The 18,032-nt window shown below is 44.9% G+C and overlaps 2 protein-coding genes and 1 long non-coding RNA gene across 15 annotated transcripts in view; 2 read left to right on the top strand and 1 right to left on the bottom strand.

Moving 5' to 3' along the window:
• Positions 1-4,441, top strand: part of ltbp4 (latent transforming growth factor beta binding protein 4) — a 59,686-nt gene extending 55,245 nt beyond the window's left edge. For all 6 annotated transcript variants that reach the window (XM_003448974.5, XM_025898153.1, XM_019367660.2 and 3 more), the window contains one exon: positions 185-4,441. In XM_003448974.5, the coding sequence (XP_003449022.4) occupies positions 185-327 (143 nt within the window). In that variant the 3' untranslated portion in view covers positions 328-4,441. The remainder of the gene's footprint in view (positions 1-184) is intronic.
• A 776-nt stretch (positions 4,442-5,217) lies between these two features.
• On the bottom strand, positions 5,218-6,235 carry LOC102079710 (uncharacterized). The gene is made up of 2 exons (XR_269867.3): positions 5,872-6,235; positions 5,218-5,717 (listed from the first exon to the last, which is right to left on the bottom strand). It is a non-coding gene; the product is annotated as an uncharacterized LOC102079710 (long non-coding RNA).
• Positions 6,236-7,304: 1,069 nt separating this feature from the next.
• LOC102077266 (estrogen-related receptor gamma) lies at positions 7,305-17,470 on the top strand. 8 transcript variants are annotated; one of them, XM_019367659.2, is made up of 10 exons: positions 7,314-8,011; positions 9,165-9,403; positions 10,212-10,620; positions 11,517-11,838; positions 12,288-12,441; positions 13,877-13,993; positions 14,072-14,179; positions 14,270-14,431; positions 14,712-14,984; positions 16,328-17,470. In XM_019367659.2, the coding sequence occupies exons 3-10, from the start codon at positions 10,565-10,567 to the stop codon at positions 16,564-16,566; spliced, it is 1,431 nt and encodes a 476-aa protein (XP_019223204.1). In that variant the 5' UTR covers positions 7,314-8,011; positions 9,165-9,403; positions 10,212-10,564; the 3' UTR covers positions 16,567-17,470. The 8 variants fall into 8 exon arrangements, 7 of the variants coding, with proteins under 7 accessions (XP_019223199.1, XP_019223202.1, XP_019223200.1 ...); XR_002064570.2 differs by having other exon boundaries at positions 7,305-8,011; positions 14,072-14,604; positions 16,328-16,461; XM_019367654.2 differs by having other exon boundaries at positions 7,312-8,011; positions 14,072-14,431.
• Positions 17,471-18,032: the final 562 nt, after the last annotated feature.

The raw sequence follows: 18,032 nt of genomic DNA on the forward strand, positions 1-18,032 counted from the left end.
TGTTAAAGCCTCACTCACAGACGCCCAGAGACCCGAATTACATTCCCCCCTAGCAACCAGCAGTTGCCAGGCAGTCGTCCTTCGCTGTGTGACCAGGGCTTGATAAATCATGTTTATATGTTAGATTCCCTTAAAAGTACTGAATTACTGATTGTGTGTGTGTGTGTGTGTGGTGTGTTTGCAGATGTAAATGAGTGTGAGGACAGCGTCAGGCTTGAGTTCCCGTGCGTGAACGCTCGCTGCGTGAACACCGACGGCTCGTACCGCTGCGTCTGCAGGAGAGGATACGTCATGTCTCGCAGAACGAACCACTGCGTGGCTGCTTAGAGGGGACTGCGCTGGACTGGGATCCAGTAGACCAGTGCGCAGACTGGTTTTCATGGGCAGACTGGCTCAGGCTTTATTATTCTCCAGATTAGACAAACTAGACTTGACCAGGCGAGAATAGACTGGACACTAAAAGACTCTAGATTGCACTAAACTGGGCAAAGCTAGACTGGGTTAGCCTGAACAACACAGGGCGAGATCTGATTAGAGAGCAACTCATCGTCCTGGTTTTGCCTGAACACACTTCACTAATGCCTCCACAATCCAGACCTAAATACACCCTCCATTTGTTCACCTCACCTGTGTTGCAGGTGGATTGTGTTTGTTTTTCTTTAACTGGGCAGGTAGGAATCAGACATGTGGTAGTTTGGTTGGACCTGAGTGGTGATAAAAGCAACGATAAATCAGTGTGTCTGTTAGTAAGAGCCCAGTGTGGTTGCTGTAAAACACCTAGTTGCCTCAAATTGTGTGTAATTCAGTCAGAGTTCATACATAAACATAAACCTGAGCAGATCAACATGGCATCATCTCAAAGCCCCGTAGGAAGCCAGGATTATACTTGGATTTCAGGTTTAGGGAACAAAGGGTTTAGCCTAAAAGGGACCCATCATTATTATTATTGTTATTATTATTATTATTATTATTATTACTTTTATCTACATTTTTATTCCTGGACTCCATCAGAGTAGCTTTACATGACACACAGTGGCACATTAATCTTCCTCTAATCGACACGAGCCAATTATGTTTCTGTCTCTTTAAGGCCCCCCTCCCTAAAAGCCCACATTCTTCTGATTGGCCAGCTTCTGGAAGCCTGTTGGGGAGCAGCTCCCAGTGATTCTGGCTTGTACTTCCTTTATTCTGTTAGTCGACTCACTGTCGAAGCTTTTGTTTCCCTCTGTATTTGAAACTCTAACTTGTCACAGGAAACAGAATTCGTCTCCTTTAATGTTCAAATGTTTGTAGCTGATTTATGAATCGGTGGTGCAGCCCACTCCACAGTCCTCTAAAGAGTGTGGGAGTTGAATGTTCCAATCAGACTAAAGAGTTGATTAAAGTTAACGACTCGTACCTCCTTGAAGCATCGTGCCCAGTCTGACCCAGTCTAGCCCTGTTTGACCCCGTTTCATTTAAAGCACTACACAAGGAACCAAGCTGCACCCAAAGCTCACCAATACGGTCACTGGTCACTTTATTAGGTACACCTCTGCAGTAACAGGTTGGACGCCCTTTTTCCTGTTTTAATTCTTCATGTCTCAACATTCCTGTAAGATTTTGGTCCATATTGACCTGACATCATCATGACATCATCATGACATCATCCCAAAGCTGCTGCAGATTTGTCATGTCCAAGATGGATTGGACATGGTCAGCAACAACACTTAGGTAGGCTGTGGGGTTTAAACGATGCCACCACACCAGCAGCTTCAGAGGTGCTCTTCTGTATACACGGCTCTGTAACAAGCAGCTGTTTGAGTTATTGTTGCCTTCATATCATCCTCCCCTGACCTCAACAAGTCATTTTCTCCCAGAGAACTGCTGCTCACTGGGTATTTCCTCTGTTTCAGACCGTTCCCTGTAAACACAGAGATGGTTGGTGGGAAAATCCCAGTTACAGCAGTTTCTGAAACACTCAGACCAACAACAACACATCACCCGTGTTACCCATTCTGATGCACAGTTTGAACTTTAGCAGGTCGCCTCGACCACATCTTTGCACACTGGGTTAAGCCGTGTGATTGGCTGATAAGACATTTGAGCTAACGAGCAGTTAAACAGGTGTACCTAATAAAGTGAGAGATGAATGTAGGTTTTCCATGACACACTGTCAGGATGTGGTCATGTACAGCAAAACAAAAGGACTGAAGTTGTCCTGTAGGTGAAGAAATGCTTTATGTATGTTTGCTTTGTTTAACCAGCAGATTTGTGAAGCTCAGATAAGTCTTTACAGACGTAATCATCAGCTTTATTTATACAGCTAGCTCTGGTGTGTTACAGTAAAAGAAATTAAAGTAGAACGATGTGTTCAATGAAACTGAGATTAAAAAGGAGTAAATGTATTTAACATATGCATTCATAAAATGACCAGCCTCAGTTCTTAGCTTATTAGCATGAGCCTAAATGTGTTAATGTATTTGTGTGGGCAAAGTTAAAGCTAGTACACTCACTATGTGCTACAGTCAAAGCTAGCGTAAGCTAAAGTTATGCTAATTAAAGACTTTAAATGTTAGCTATCAACCACTAGCTAATATTTTCTCCCAAAAGTTATTGCAATATTTAAATTAATATTCAACACACCTAATAAGCTTACTAATGAGCTATTAGCTTGAAAAATGTTAATACACGTGTGCACATTAGCTATTAGCACACTACCGAATGAAGAAGCAGGGAGTTTTAGTTTGACGCACTGTTCTACTTCAAAATAATTTTCTGTGTAGTCGCAAAAATACTGACAGTTTTAGAAGACTGCAATTAATTCTTTTAATTGAATATTTGTTTATTTTCTGGCTATGTTTGCTAGCTAGTGATCTGTTAGCTGCAGGATAATAGGGTAGTTTTTTTCTCTACTAGATATTGTTTATTGAAATACCATGGCAACGGGTTCACAGTCCCCTAGTTTGTGCCTTTTAATTGGTGATTTATATTTTATGGTAACATGTATTAACTTTTGATATGTTAGACGAGATCGAAAAAAACTAACTTCGAACAAAAATTATTTTTTGTACTGAAAGTTGTTTATTTACCAAAGTACTAACATACTGAGTCAGAATTCCCAGAGTTTGTTTACTATAATTATCAAAGTAAATATTCTGTCAGCCTTTTAGCAGCGAGTGGACTGTTAACTGTTAGCTCAAGAGCTAATTTATAAGCTAAGCTTCCCAACAGTTTCACAAATGATATTCTTTTGAAATTCACATATGTACAAAATGTCACAGAAAATCTCCTTTGTGAACAGACATTCCTAACTTTAAATATTAGGACAGCTATATGTTGTTCTTTAGTACGGAAGAGGAATAGGGCCACTGTTAAAAAAAAAAAAAAAAAAAGGGCACGTCTTTCTTTTTCTTTTCTAGTATTCTGAGAAAAAAGAATTCTAACTTTTTCGTGAGAATAATCTTTAAAAACTTTAATTTCTTTAACTTTAATCTCTTTAATCACTTTAATTCTGAGATTAAGTCAGAATTCTGACAAAAAAATTTGTTTTTTCTCAGTTTTTCCTCAGAATTCTAGAAAAGAAAGAAACAGGACGTGCCCATTTTTTTCCCAGTGTCCCTAATCCTCTTCCGTACATTTCAGACTGTGCATTAAAATATTGGCTTTAATCTGAGCAGGTTTATATCACTGTAAAAATATCTGCTATCTTTTTCTAACTTTTAGATATCAGTGATCATCTGATTCACAGTCTGATTCTATTTATTTGTCTTCATGTCATCAAATCTCAGGTGCGGCTCCGAACACGTCACATCTGATCGACACAAATTTTGGGGTTTTTTTGTGACAGCGTGATTTTCAAATACATTTATTTGAATTGGAATTATGTTTCGATAACCTAGAAAGTGATGTTTACAGGCATGTGAAACATTATAGCTTAACCAAACCGTGTCTTTATAAAAAATGTATTTGTGTGTAAAAATAATAGAAAAGTAGAAACGGTGGTTTCGTGTGATGTTCTGCCTCTAGCCTCAAGTTAAAACCTGCCTGCTAATACAGAGTCTCACTAAACTTAACGCACATTAATATCAGCAGATACATTTCAAATTGCCGAGAACTGCTGAGAATGCGGCCAGACTTTAGGTTGAACCTGTTTGTGGGAATTTTAAGTTTAAACTAACGTTTGTAAAGTCAGATGACTTTTTGAAATACTAGCTGTTTTGCTGAATTACTGACATGTCTGTATTTTTGTGTTTTCCAGAACATGAATAGAAACTTTATGCAGTTTCCACTCCTGAATATACTGGAAGCTGTGCTCACTCATATTGTGTATATAATAATTCACCTGCTCACTGAATAATCTTTATTTTGACCATAATATTTCTGGCCTGTAAGAGAACGTGTTGATTGTGTTTTATTAACCTCTCGATGAAGTTAACGTGTTGAAGCGTAGCATGATGAACTTCCTGTTTCCTGTCTCCAAGTATACCATGCACTGTTCCACGTTCATGCTCACGCGGCACGTTTTGTACATTTTGGTCTCTGATGTTTGTTCAATTGTTAACTTTGCTAATGATTCACACTTTTATCACTGTTTTATGACATGAAATGAAAATATATTTGCACATGTTTATTAAAACCTGCGTCCGTGGTTTTTGGTTCCCTTCTTTATAATCTATAGGACAGGAAGAGCAGCTGGGAGCAAAGGTAAGGCCCGAGTCGTGCAGTCAGCGAGCCCCTGACCGGCCACTGCGGAGAAATAAGCATTTTACACTGGCTGTGTTTTTGCACTCATAAACACTGCAGTATGTTAGCGGGTCACAAACACACAAGAGAGGAAAGGAAATGCGTACTGTGAGCTGTATGTGAGGCTGGACATGAAGCAAGAAGAAACTTCTGTCAGCTGACTAGTCAGAGATGGACGGGATGTGCAGCAGGTTAGCATGATTAGTGTCAGGCAGAGAGGATGCTGGAGCGTGAGGAGATACTGATACTGATTTAGAGGGCTTTTCTGAACTTTAGACAGAGAACTCCAGCTTAACGGGGGGATTCCAGCTCAAATTTCCAACCCAGGATTTCCAACTTTATGGAGCGCATGTAACTTCCTGCTTCTGACCTAGCTGCACACTGGAAGCTGTTTGAACATCTTCAGTTGTCAGCCTCGCTTTGCACACAAACACATGTCAAACAGTGTGTGTGTATTTGATGTACTCTCGGTCATCTATAAGGAGAATTACGTCTTGTTTTAAATTTAATGATATTCTTGTAGACTGAACTCTGATAGGTTGTTAATAAGAGGAGCAGAACCAGCAGCAGTCACTGCTCTGACTGGTCTGCTGCTGGTATCAGTCTCCTCCTCGGCGTTACGTCCTGAGCTCTTTGTTTACACTGTCCACTGATGGAAAGCTGCATTAGCATGTTGCTAACAGTTAACCGTTGTTGCGGAGTCACCTCAGGTGATGCTCGCGTGCTGGCCGGCTTTAATCCTCCACCTGGCTCCATAACCTTAATGCCTGCACTGTGTGTGTAGATCCAGGCCTGTAAGCCACTTTGTATTATAGGCCAATCTGTCCACACACACACTCTCACCCGCAGGCAGCATTAATGGAATTACAGAGGTCCACCCAGTACGAGGCTGAACCCGTGAGCCAGCAGAATATCAGCTTTCAGCCGCAGATCCTCCAGCGCCGGTTACACACCACAGCAGATATCCTGGTTCAGCACACACAGCCTCCACCCTGCAGTTAAAAGAAAGTGAAGAATAAAACCTTTAACTTCTTTAATTCAAGGTTCAACGTAAATAATTTAACACAATATTACAGATTTTACAGAAAATCAACGCAGAAGCATCAAGACCACAAAAATCAGAGAAACACAGAAAATCACACACACGTCCACCTGCAGCTCCAACGCCATCCTGTAGACGGTATAAAAGATGGACATCATCGCCATGACGTCACCTGCTTGTTTCTGAACGAGGTTTGAAAGCCTGGGTTGAGAGCTCCTGTACTCTGACCAGTGAAACAGTTGCTGTGTGGACAAGTGACCAACAGCCCGTCCAGGAAGTCTGAGCTCGAGTTTTCTGAGTCTCTGGGATTTTATCTGGATCTTACTTTGGCTCAGTCAGCGTGGCTCCTTCAGTCTGTGGTTTATGATAAAACAGGTTAGGGCAGTCGTTCCCAAAGTGGGGGGCGCAGTGGCTCTGAATAAAAAAAAGAATGCTTGGACACTGCTAGTATAATGGACAGGTTTTTGAGGGGGGCTCCCACAAAAACGCAAAGCAGAGGATGAAGCATATCTTGCCTTTGGCTTCACCTGCACAACGGTGGTGCTAAGTAGGGGTGGGTTTCAATAATCGATTTTCTGGTTGATTCATTAAAACCTGAATGATTTTTACATATAAATGTATTTTGACAGAATCTCAGTTTAAAGCTCACAAAATTATTTCAACAACCACCAAACAGCTGAAACAGTAAATGAGAAGCACAAAGATGTAACAACAGAGCGTGGATCGTCCACAGACACGCCGTCGGGGCTGAAAGTCGACCGCTCACAGATTCTGAAGCTGCAGGTTTCGTCACTCTGACCAAAACTGACTGAACCAGCAGCAAAAGAAGATCAAACTACGCTTCACGTTTGATAAACATGCTCATTAACTCCCTCTGACTTTGGCTGCTTTACTTCCTGCACAGCTCTCTCTCTCAGTGCACTCAGAGACCAGTTTACCATCAAACCTCTGTTTTCTGCATTATTCTCTGCTGCTGTGCTCAGTGCTGTCGGCCTCTGACAGCAAAGCCTCATTTCTGCTGTTCAAACTGAACAAATGGAAACTTTTACAAATGATTGTTCAGCTGTGTCTGTAATCAAACCTCTGTAACGTTGCTCTGCTTCACTCAGCAGCATCAGGTCACGTTCACATGTTGAAAGATTTTCTTGTAAAACAAAAGGGGGGCCTATCAAAAAAAAGTTTGGGAACCACTATTTTCGGGCGAGAGAGTGTCGCTGTGACAACCACACTTTGCTGGAAGGAGCTGGTCGGTCACGTGGAGAAGTTCAGGGCTGCAGGTTGAACGAAGCTGCTCCACGTTTCCTTGAAGACACCTTTACCTGCTCACATTTAACCAAAATAAGAGTGTAAGAGGATCGAGGCAGAAGCACTGCTGTGACTGACAGTGTGCAGAAACATGAAGGCTCACGTTAATAAACGAGGCCTGCTGATGGATGCAGTCCTGGAGGCCTGCAGGGTCTGACACGAGGTTGACCCAGATCTGATGGAGGTGTGTGGGTCAGCTGATGCCGCAGGCTTCACTGACAGACCTCAGATTAGCTCTCTGCACTCCGGGATGATTCACGGCTGCGCGTAAAATGCAGACTTCCCGCCTTCGAACAGGCGCTGATGGCAGAAATAAGACGGCATGAAACAGTGGTTTACCCCACGGAGCCCGCTGTCAGACTGTCTGACGCTGGGTTTAACAAATAACTGCTCGAAGTTTTAAAAACGTGTTTGGCGGCATCGTCTGTAAGCGTGACGTCATGTGGTTGGTTGGCTAACATTAGTTTATGTTAGCTAACTAGTGACGGGATCGATAACTCACAGGAAAATAAGGACACTGAAACTAAACGGCAGTGTAAGGGGATCGGTTTAGTGCTGCAGCAGTGAGTTTATTTTAAACCGAGGACATACTGTCTTTAACAGGAAGTGGCTGTTCGCTGTTTGGCTAGCTGCACTCAAACAGAGCGATCCAGCTGTTAGCCGTAATGTTCGCGTTTGTAAATGAGGACTTTGGAGGAGAGCCTGTGTGAGCCCGGTGCCTGATTTTTCCTCCTCTGCGCTATTTTATCCAGTAAAATAATCTCTGTCTAAGCAACACATGCAGACAGTTTACACGGTTACAGCCACCACATGCTCAGAGAGCCCAGCACGATCAGGAATCCCATCAGCACCTCTGCAGGGAGGAAAAAGTTTGGAGACCTTTGTTTTTTCCTCTCATCATCTCACTGACTGATTACTGAGTAAAAGTGAAGCCCCAGCGTAAGTGAAGGAGACTGCTGTCTGTTCTGCGTGTGTGTGATCCATGCAGTAACCTGCTTGGTTGTTTTGGGAAAAGAGAGAATATTTTATTCCATAAAATCGTGCTGATTGCATCTGTCGAACATCTGCTTTCAATTCAGTTTTATTTATACAGCGCTAAATCACAACGACAGTCACCTCAAGGCGCTTTATACTGTAAGGTAGACCCTACAATAATACATACAGAGAAAACCCAACAATCATATGACCCCCTATGAATAAGCACTTTGGCGACAGTGGGAAGGAAAAACTCCCTTTTAACAGGAAGAAACCTCCGGCAGAACCAGGCTCAGGGAGGGGCGGGGCCATCTGCTGCAACGGTTGGGGTGAGAGAAGGAAGACAGGATAAAGACATGCTGTGGAAGAGAGACAGAGGTTAATAACAAGTATGATTTAATGCAGATGTCTGTTAACACACAGCTGCTTTGCCAGCTGATTACAGGGCTCGGCCTGATGAGGAACAGCTGGGGTGTTGGACTCCAGTTTGTGGTGTGGTGGCTCAAACAGTCTCTCCTCCACAGTCCTCATTTATAAAGTGCTGTACAAACACCAACGTCACGACTAACAGCTGGATTTTCCTGTTGGAGTGCAGCTAGCCAAACAGCAAACAGTCACTTCCTGCTAAAGACAGTGAAGTGGACAGTATGTCCTCGGTTTAACATACATGATCCTCTGTGGGAAGATTCATACCTGCATGTCAGAGTTTTCCCATAAATCATAGCTGGTGACATCTATGACATGGAGCCAACCGCTTCTTCGTGGCGTCATTGGCAGAGACTGTTTGAACCCCGGCTCCGACAGTCTCGGTCGTTGTGTCCTTGGGCGAGACACTTCACCCGTTGCCTACTGGTGGTGGTCAGAGGGCCCGGTGGCGCCAGTGTCCGGCAGCCTCGCCTCTGTCAGTGCGCCCCAGGGCAGCTGTGGCTACAATGTAGCTGCCATCACCAGTGTGTGAATGTGTGAGTGAATGACTGAATGTAGTGTAAAGCGCTTTGGGGTCCTTAGGGATTAAGTAAAGCGCTATAAAAATACAGGCCATTTAGCATTGGCTCCGTGTCCAACCTCCACCCTGGAGGACCAATTGCTGATTTTTGTCTGGCCTTTACCTCCACAGGCTGCCCAACCTGGTCAGACCAAGGCATCGTCACCCGTCAGCCTCCCACCTCAGTAAGACCCGGGAGAAGACGGAGGTAGAGAGGCACAGGACTGAGTGGACACAAAGGCTGAAGTAAACAGGACTCATCCTTTAACTTTCAGCTGTGCAGCTGTGTGTGAATCATCAGCTGAACCACATCCTCAGACAGACGGACGGACGGGCCTGGTTATGCAGCTCTTATGAAACAGCAGATGTAGGTGAGACTGATCTGAGCTGCCTGAACGTCTGAGTGTAAGATTAGGACACTGTGTGTGTGTGTGTGTGTGTGTGTGTGTGTGTGTGTGTGTGTGTGTTTACATCACACACCTCGCTGTCAGAAAGTTGCTGCTTCAGCAGCCTCAATCCTCGCCGCTCGGGTCAGCGCCCTGAACACAAAGTGGTTTTCAGGTGTTTCTCGTCCTTCATGTCATCAGTTATTGATGTAAACAAAAAACATGAGTCATCACAGGAGAACTTCTACAGTGGATAAAACAGTATTTTTTTAAATAGAAGTTTTATAAAAGTTTTACTCAAACTTAAGAATCCATGACATCGTTATCAGCGTCTGGCCAGATGTTCAGGCAGCTCGAAACAACACGACAAAACAAAAAGTTCTAATCTGGAAATGAAATGAAATGAAATCCATGAAAAGGCTTTAAGGTGCTAAAGCAAGACCGCTGCTCGTTCTCAGCTCCACCCTTCCTTCTGTCTCTGGGCCACAGTGCAGCGCCTCACTTCATCCTCTGTCTGAAACATGCGTCTCTTTAAAGTCCCTAAACGGCCTCTTCCTTCTGACTGGCCAGCTTCCGGAAGCCCGCAGAGGGGCAAAGTCCAGGGTTAGAGCTGTACTGATATTGTTTTGTGATGGCGTGAAAGTAGGAAAAGTAGGAACATTTTCAAGGCTCCTGAACGCCTAACGGACCTTCAGTCTTCACGTGCTCTTAGCGTCTCTTTTAAATTTATTTTTACCGTCATGCAGTTTCATGAATAAAAGTATGCTTGTATTTGTGTGTTGTATATTTACAGATGTAGACACTACAGGGTGACATCAGCAGAGGGGAGCTTCGGGCTCCCGTGGCCTACATCTGTCACTGTCCAAATCAATAGAGATGATTGGAGGAAGAGGAGGAGAAGCTAACCCCCACCACCCCCTCTCAGGGAAGCAATATGCGGATTGGCTGATCCTACAGGCCCCGCCCCCTCACTCCCATCCCTTGTGATGACAGAACAAACAGATAAATAACAGTGCAGACTCCTGAAAGCCTCAGATGTCCCTCTGAGACAGGCTGAGGACGTTGGTCCCACTTTTTTGTTGGACCTCGAGGTATCATCAGAGACTTTTATTACTCGGGTGTTGGACGCGCCACAGCAGCTTCACGATGGAGCTGAAGGACTTCTGCGTGACGGGCGAATACGACCTGCTCAGCCCGCAGCGGTGAGTTCACTGAGCCTCGGCCTGAAACCGTCCTCAGGTCCAGATTCAAACGTTTTAGTGAAGTTAACGCGCTTTTTCTGGATGTGTGAAAGTTTTCTTTGCAGCACTTTTTGAGTAGCACAGACAAATAAATATAAAACATTTAAAGGTACTTTTTGGAAACACTTTAAAATCTGATGCGAACACTGTGTGGCAGCGTTCCCCAAGTTTAACTTTGTTCTTTGTGCATCTGAAAAAAACAAACGATGCTGCTCTGTTTTTAAAATAACTCCAATTCTGTACAAATATCAATGAAGTTTGTATATTATGTATGATGAACACGCTGCGCAGACTCACACGGTTTGTGAAATACAACCTCTGTGTGGATGTGAATATTCCTACAAGTTTTCCTGTCCTTGAACGCGATGTTTCAGCGCTCCACTCTCACACAGACAGACTCATGTCGATGTGCACAACATTAATGATGATTTCCACTTTTACGAGTGGAGCTTTCGCTGACCAGAGAACCACACAGACCACACCTTATCTGAAAAGACTTGTTTTCATTATCGTAAAACGCGATCTGGCATTAAAAACGAGACACTTTGTACCGATGAACGCGAACAAACATCACCTTTGCACGACTACCAGCTCAGATTTAGTTAAAGGCTCATTTTCTTCTAAAGCTCCCCCTGCTGGTCATTACACAGAATGCACGTTTAAACTCTTCGGACCAAATTTGTGAAACTTGTGATGCGTTCATAGGAAATCCAAATTTACTGTGACTCTTCTGTTTTTAACCCTGCAGGTCATTAACGGCCTCACTAATGTCAGCAGTCGGCTCAAGATTTTATTTTGTGTTCTGCACATTTTGTCCTGGTTTGTGTTTCATGCTCCTCTTTCTTCTTCCTCCTTAGCATCCTGGACTCCTCTTCTTCCTCCTTCTCCTCCCCCAGAGATGAACCTCAGTCTCCACCCTCCTTCCTCCACTCCTCCCCCCTCGGTCCTGCCTTTCCTGTGGAAGCCACTCCCACTCTCAGCCCTTCACATGCAGAATTCTTCCTCCACAGTCCGGCTTCTTCTTCTTCCTCCTCATCCTCCTCCTCCTCACCGTACGGTCTCCTGTGCCGAGCAGCGGAGCCCGACTCCCCGACACGATGTAGCTCCAGCGGTGGAAGTAGCGCCTTGGTGTCGGAAGCGTCGCTGTGTTTTTCCGTATCGGACTCGTTTTCAGCGCAGGTGAAGTTTCTGTTTAATCACATTTAAAAAACACAAACACTCTTAAAGTCTGAACGTCCTCGTCCCCGGGGTCGAACTGCCAAACTTCAAATTCACGTCCGTATGCGACTGTTCCTGGAAGTTTTCTCTGCTGCCCCCAAAGTCTTTAATCTGCAAAGGTTAATCCAGACTAGAGACAGAAGTGAAGGTTGGACTGAGGTACCTGCTAATCAGAGCTCACTGACATCCAAAATCCTCAAACGTCACTAAAACTACGGCTCCGGCTTCATGGAGGTGTGTTAGTACAGTAACCTCACAGCAGTCATGTGATTGGCCATTAAAAAGGCTCCAACAGCACTCAAACGCAGCCCCGAGGTCCAGTCCAGGGACAGTTAGCTGAGGTCTGTGGGAACTGTCTTACCGCTGGAGCCTTATTGCTCGCCACTGATGATGACGTCGTATATCTGCAGGTCGACTCGATCCTGAGGGGTGACTACATGACCTCGATGGGGGCCGTGGGGCCCAAAAGGCTGTGTCTGGTGTGCGGAGACTTCGCTTCTGGGTATCACTACGGCGTGGCATCCTGCGAGGCCTGCAAGGCTTTCTTCAAGAGGACCATCCAAGGTGGGAGGAGCACGTTCATCATCTCCTGTATATCGAAATAAAAACATAAGGATGAGGACGGCTGATGATATATTTATAAAATATAATTCTTACTGTTACTAGTCGTTTCACCCAGTTTAAACGATGCTGGTCGTTTATGACATCAGGCTGTTGAGTGTAAATGTGTCCAAACAGCAGCCACATTAGTAACACATCCAAATTATGCTTTTTACACATCTTGTGTGTGAAACCTCTAAATATGTTTTTAACGGCACCCTTTAGAATAACGTTGATACAAAGGAAATCATGTGAAGAATGAGCCGTGATATGAAACTGCCTTAGAAAAAACACACACTAAAAAGGAAAAACAGGGAATCCAAGTCATCAGTAGAGTCATAAATAAATAGACGCTCAGCTGGTTTCTATTAAATATCATGCTGCTGCTGATCAAAGATCTTACAGTCTGTGTGATTCATTAGCTGAACCGATCAATACAGCAGCGCTCGCTGTATCAATTAGTGTGAGAAGCCGTCGTCTCTCACGTCAGCTGCTTGTTTCTCATTCCAGGCGATTGATTGGTCATGCCTGATCACTTCACTTATTGATCTGTGCAGCGAGTTCAAAGGGAGGCCACGAAGAAAATCACAGCAGAGGGTTTTAATATTACAGGGCAGGATCATCCACGTTATTGATCCACGATGGGAGTTTGGGTTCATTTCTGATCACAGTCAGAGAGAATCTCACAAAGATCCTGCAACAAACGGCACCTGAAGGCGTTACCGAGGTTGCTCCAGGTTAATAAACCCAATCATTAGTTATTAATCTCTGGCTGTTCCACAGCGAGTCTTTGTCCCGTCTTCCTCCCCTCACTCTCAACCAGTCACAGCAGATGGTCACTCTCCCTGAGCCTGGCTCTGCTTCCTGTTAAAAGGGAGTTTTTCCTTCCCACTGTCACCAAAGTGCTTGCTCATAGGGGGTCATATGATTGTTGGGTTTTCTCTGTGTTACTGTAGAGCTGTTACCATAGAATATAAAGCACCCTACAAACTGTCCACTGTTTTTGTAAATATGTGATGTCTTGATAAACCGAGCAGATATTTGAAGTTTACACAGCTACATTCTCGCCTGAAAAAATGTTAGAAGTTTATTTTGTGATCCAGAAAGATTAATAAGAGTAATATTTAAACTTAGTAGCGGCCGCCATTGTTGCAAACTGGAATTGGCTGGGCCGCGCTATGAATTCTGGGATATGGTGGGCCACGAAGGACACACCCGACCCATCCTTCAAATTCGGGGAAATGAAGGATGCATTTGAAGGAGTCGACGAATTGGGACAGCCTTCGTCGCCTAGCTATGACGTAATCAGCCTTCAAATGTGGCCTCAGGAGGATGCAGCCTACGTTTTGGGACACAGCTACTGACACTCCTGCTTTTACTTCCTTTTGTGGTTACCTAGGTAACATCGAGTACAGCTGCCCGGTGATGAACGAGTGCGAGATCACAAAGCGGAGGAGGAAAGCCTGTCAGGCCTGCCGCTTCCAGAAGTGTCTGCAGGCTGGGATGATGAGGGAGGGTACGTTACACCAAACGACCGTTACGAGCTGGTAGGAAGTAGAACTACGTGTGTGTGAAACGCCTCTCCGTGTTGCAGGTGTCCGTCTGGACCGTGTCAGAGGGGGGCGCCAGAAGTACAAGAGGCGGGTGGACACGGGACTGAGTTTATGCACCAAAGCCCCGTACAGCCACCCGAGCAGCAGCAGTGAGTTCACCCTCGCTCCCTCTGAAGGCTTTCAGGTCAAACTCCTCGCCCACGCCGAGCGCCGTTTATCATCCACTTCCTGTCTTTTAGGGAACAAGGTCATTTCCCACCTGCTGCTCACAGAGCCCGCCCCTTTAGCTGCCAATCAGGACAATTCGACCAATGACAGCAGCTTGCGGATCCTGCTGACCCTGTGTGACCTCCTGAACCGGGAGCTGCTGGTTCTGATTGGCTGGGCAAAACAGATTCCAGGTACACGCTCGAGACCACTGAACAGGTCCCCAATCCGGACCACGCCCACCCTTAACCTCCACCTGTTCCCCAATCCAGACCACGCCCACCCTTATCCTCCACCTGGTCCCCAATCCAGACCACGCCCACCCTTAACCTTTATTGGTTATCCAGAGCACCGGAACATTCTTTATGTATAAACACAGTTATTATTATCATTATTATTATCATTATCATCATCATCATCATCATCATCATCATCATCATATGTCATTTAATACTCTGCCCTGCCCACTCCCAGGCTTCTCCGGACTCTTATTGGTCGATCAGATGTCGCTTCTGCAGAGCGGCTGGATGGAGGCGCTGCTGGTGGGTGTGGCCTGGCGCTCCCAGGGCGCAGGGGGGGACGAGCTTGTGTTTGCCGGGAATCTGCGTCTGGACGAAGCTCAGTGTCGAGCCACGGGATTGGCTGACCTGTACGAGGCGCTGCGTCACCTGATGGCGAAATACAGAGCGATGAAGCTGAGCCCTGAGGAGGTGGTGACCCTGAAGGCCATGGCGCTCGCCAACTCTGGTAAGAACAAGCCGTTAGCACCACTGCCTGTAACCACAGTAGGACAGTACTGTGTCAGGGCAGAACAGGCCTGTAGGGGGCGACGTTTCCCTGAAGTTTTATAGAAGAAACAATAAATAATGTTGTTTTAATCTCGTCCTGATGGAGTAACCTGCTTATGCTCTGTGTTTAGGAGACACATTCCACATGGTTTCTGTTTGACTCTGTTGAAGCGTTACGGCTGCACATAAACTCAGATATTAACACTTCCTGGCTGTCTGAGTTTCAAAATAAGAGCCTGAGATGAATGGTGATTAAGTTAAATGACTCGTCTGCAGCTCACAGGACAGTACTCTGGTGTAAATGATGCAGGAATTCCAGCACTTTCATGTTTTACAGCTTTTACAGTTTTCCGCCACACACACACACACACACACACACACAGAGCAGCCATATTGATCGTGTGTGTATCTGTCAGTGGAACAGCTGAGGAGCTCCAGTGTGAACTCAGGTATTGATTTTACCACAATAACCACTCCACTCATTGATCTTAGAGGAGTGGTTATTGATATTGATCAGACCCTGGGAGCTGAAACAGCAGTATTGATTAATTCTAGACTTGAATTGTTTTTGTGGCTCTCGCTCTGTCGCTGTTCAGTGGTCAGCAGAGCGTTGGAGGCTGCAGGCGAGGAGCAGCCGATCAATAACACTGAAGTCTGCTCAGACTCTCACTGTCTCAGCCTCAGATCAATAAACCGTACTGGCAGACAGGCTGTGGCTGCACAGCCGTGTGTGTCCTAAACCTGCAGATACTCAGGCTCAGACGTGCAGACACACTCACAGCTTCTGATCAGTCGATCAGGGAAAAAAATATTAAGCTGATTAATAAGCAGCACCCAAACATTCCAGTCTGTGATTTAGAGATGTGAACAGGACCCTGTCTTTAAAAACTAAAGCAGTCTGAGACTGCACACGTCCTCCACTCCTCCACCATCGGATGTCCAGTTTCATGCAAACTCATTCATAACTAGTTCAGTTTTCCTGCTAACACACAAAACGAACCAATCACATGACCTCACTGGTGAAGGTAAACAACAAACGGCATCATTCAGGTTCTTCTAAACGCACTTTGGTCTGATTACAAAGAGGAAAACATCTGATAACTTCCTCCAAACAACTCATGATGTAGGTGAAAGACTTTTGGAGCCAGTAGTGACCATATTTAGACCAGACCCTCAAGTGGCCATGAGAGGAACTGCACTTTGTGTTTGTAGCAGTGGTTTGATCGTTTGTCCTGATGCAGCTGAGCATGCTGGGTGGAATGAGTGAGGAAGCATTTTAACCTGCGTCTGTCTGTCTGTCAGATGCCGACCCGGTGGACTGCCCGGACTCGGTGCAGAGGTTTCAGGACGGGCTCCACGAGGCGCTGCAGGACTACGAGTCGTCCCGCCGGGAGCAGCGCCGAGCGGGACGGCTGCTCATGACCCTCCCCCTTCTGCGACAGACCGCCGACCGAGCCGTGCAGGCCTTCCTGCGGCTGCACCGCCACCACCGCGTCCCCATCCACAAACTGCTGCTGGAGATGCTCGACGCCAAGGCCTGACCGCTTCCTGTCGGCCATTGCGTGACCACAGCGGCTTTTATCGGGGAGACTGTAAAATGACCCAATGCACTTGACTTTTAGCTTTCAGAGAAGTTATATTTTTGTATCATGATGTGTTGAGATGTGTTTGTTTTTTGGCAGAAATGAGCTTCCGTATTTTTTGTTTATGGGACCGAGTCGAGTTTCAAACTTGACGTGGACGTTCACGTCTGTCCTCGCTGTAAATGCTGCCTGAGAAAACGCAGGAAACCGTTCCTGCTCAGTGAAGCACATTTCTGCTCAAAGATCCACCGTTACAGCTTTTCATCAGAAAACATTAAAGTGGAACCGTTCTACTCATTTCCAGCTCCATGTTCACAACCTTGGGTCCTGCTAGGGCAGCTTTGCATGAGTCACAGTTCAGAATAACCCTTCTTTGTCTGATACTGGGTCTCTGTCTCAAACAAGCTACTCCCTGTTTAAGGGATACCATCCTACTTATACGTTTGAACGGTGAGTGGGCGGGGCCTTTATGTCTGAGCTGACTACAGTAGGGATATTCTGTGACATCACACAGACCAACATCAGAAAAAAGTTTGTAACAGTGTTCGTCTCACTGAACTCGTTATTAGGCACTTGGCTCATGTTTATTATGAACAGAAAAGCAGAACAGAGCCACTTTACCCAATCAGCAAACACTTCTTTAAGCTCCGCCTCCTGTAGGTAAAGGTGGGCATATGTAGACTCAGATTTAAATTTATTTTTATAAACTAAAATATTTTTGTGGGACTTCTATTTTTCCACGATGACACGATCACACTGCGATGCCGAGTCGTCGTTTAAATGGCTGTGGATGTTTACTGTGTCAGCTGGTGTTTAGATTGTTTGTTATAATAATAAATTAAAGCTTTTGGAATAAAAACAGGTGCTCATCTTCTAAAATATCTCATGTCTCTAAGATTTACAACATGAGCTGAGCTGTAAGCACCGAGTTTGAATCCAATAAAAACATTAATACAGATGCTGCATTCATAGGTCGTAGGAAACTAGAAATTTGTCATCCTCTGTGGAAGTGTCTCTCTCTCCCTCTATTTTTTCACCATTTCAAACAATATACATAATATATTATTAATAAATAATACAATAACAGTTAAGATAAACATGATATTAAAAAAAAAAAAAAAAAAAGTAAAACAAGACAGCGACAGCCTCGTGGAGTTTGTGAATTTGTCTCTGTAAACTTTTGGGACACTCCTTTGATGGGAAAAATCTTGATCTTGTAACTCAGACTCAGATACTTTATTCCCACAGGGAAATTCAGTCATAGCAGTGTAAATGTGACAAATGTCAAACACTCGTATAAAATGAAGTGTATGTAGCCTGAACTACGAAGCAGCTCAAAGCAAACAGAGCGACAGGCTGAAGCTAAAAGTGTGTTCAAAGCTGAGCGAACATCAGAAACTAACCTGCGTCTGAGGAGGTTGACT

The sequence above is a fragment of the Oreochromis niloticus genome, linkage group LG14, assembly GCF_001858045.2.
Source record: "Oreochromis niloticus isolate F11D_XX linkage group LG14, O_niloticus_UMD_NMBU, whole genome shotgun sequence".
Lineage (NCBI taxonomy): Eukaryota > Metazoa > Chordata > Actinopteri > Cichliformes > Cichlidae > Oreochromis > Oreochromis niloticus.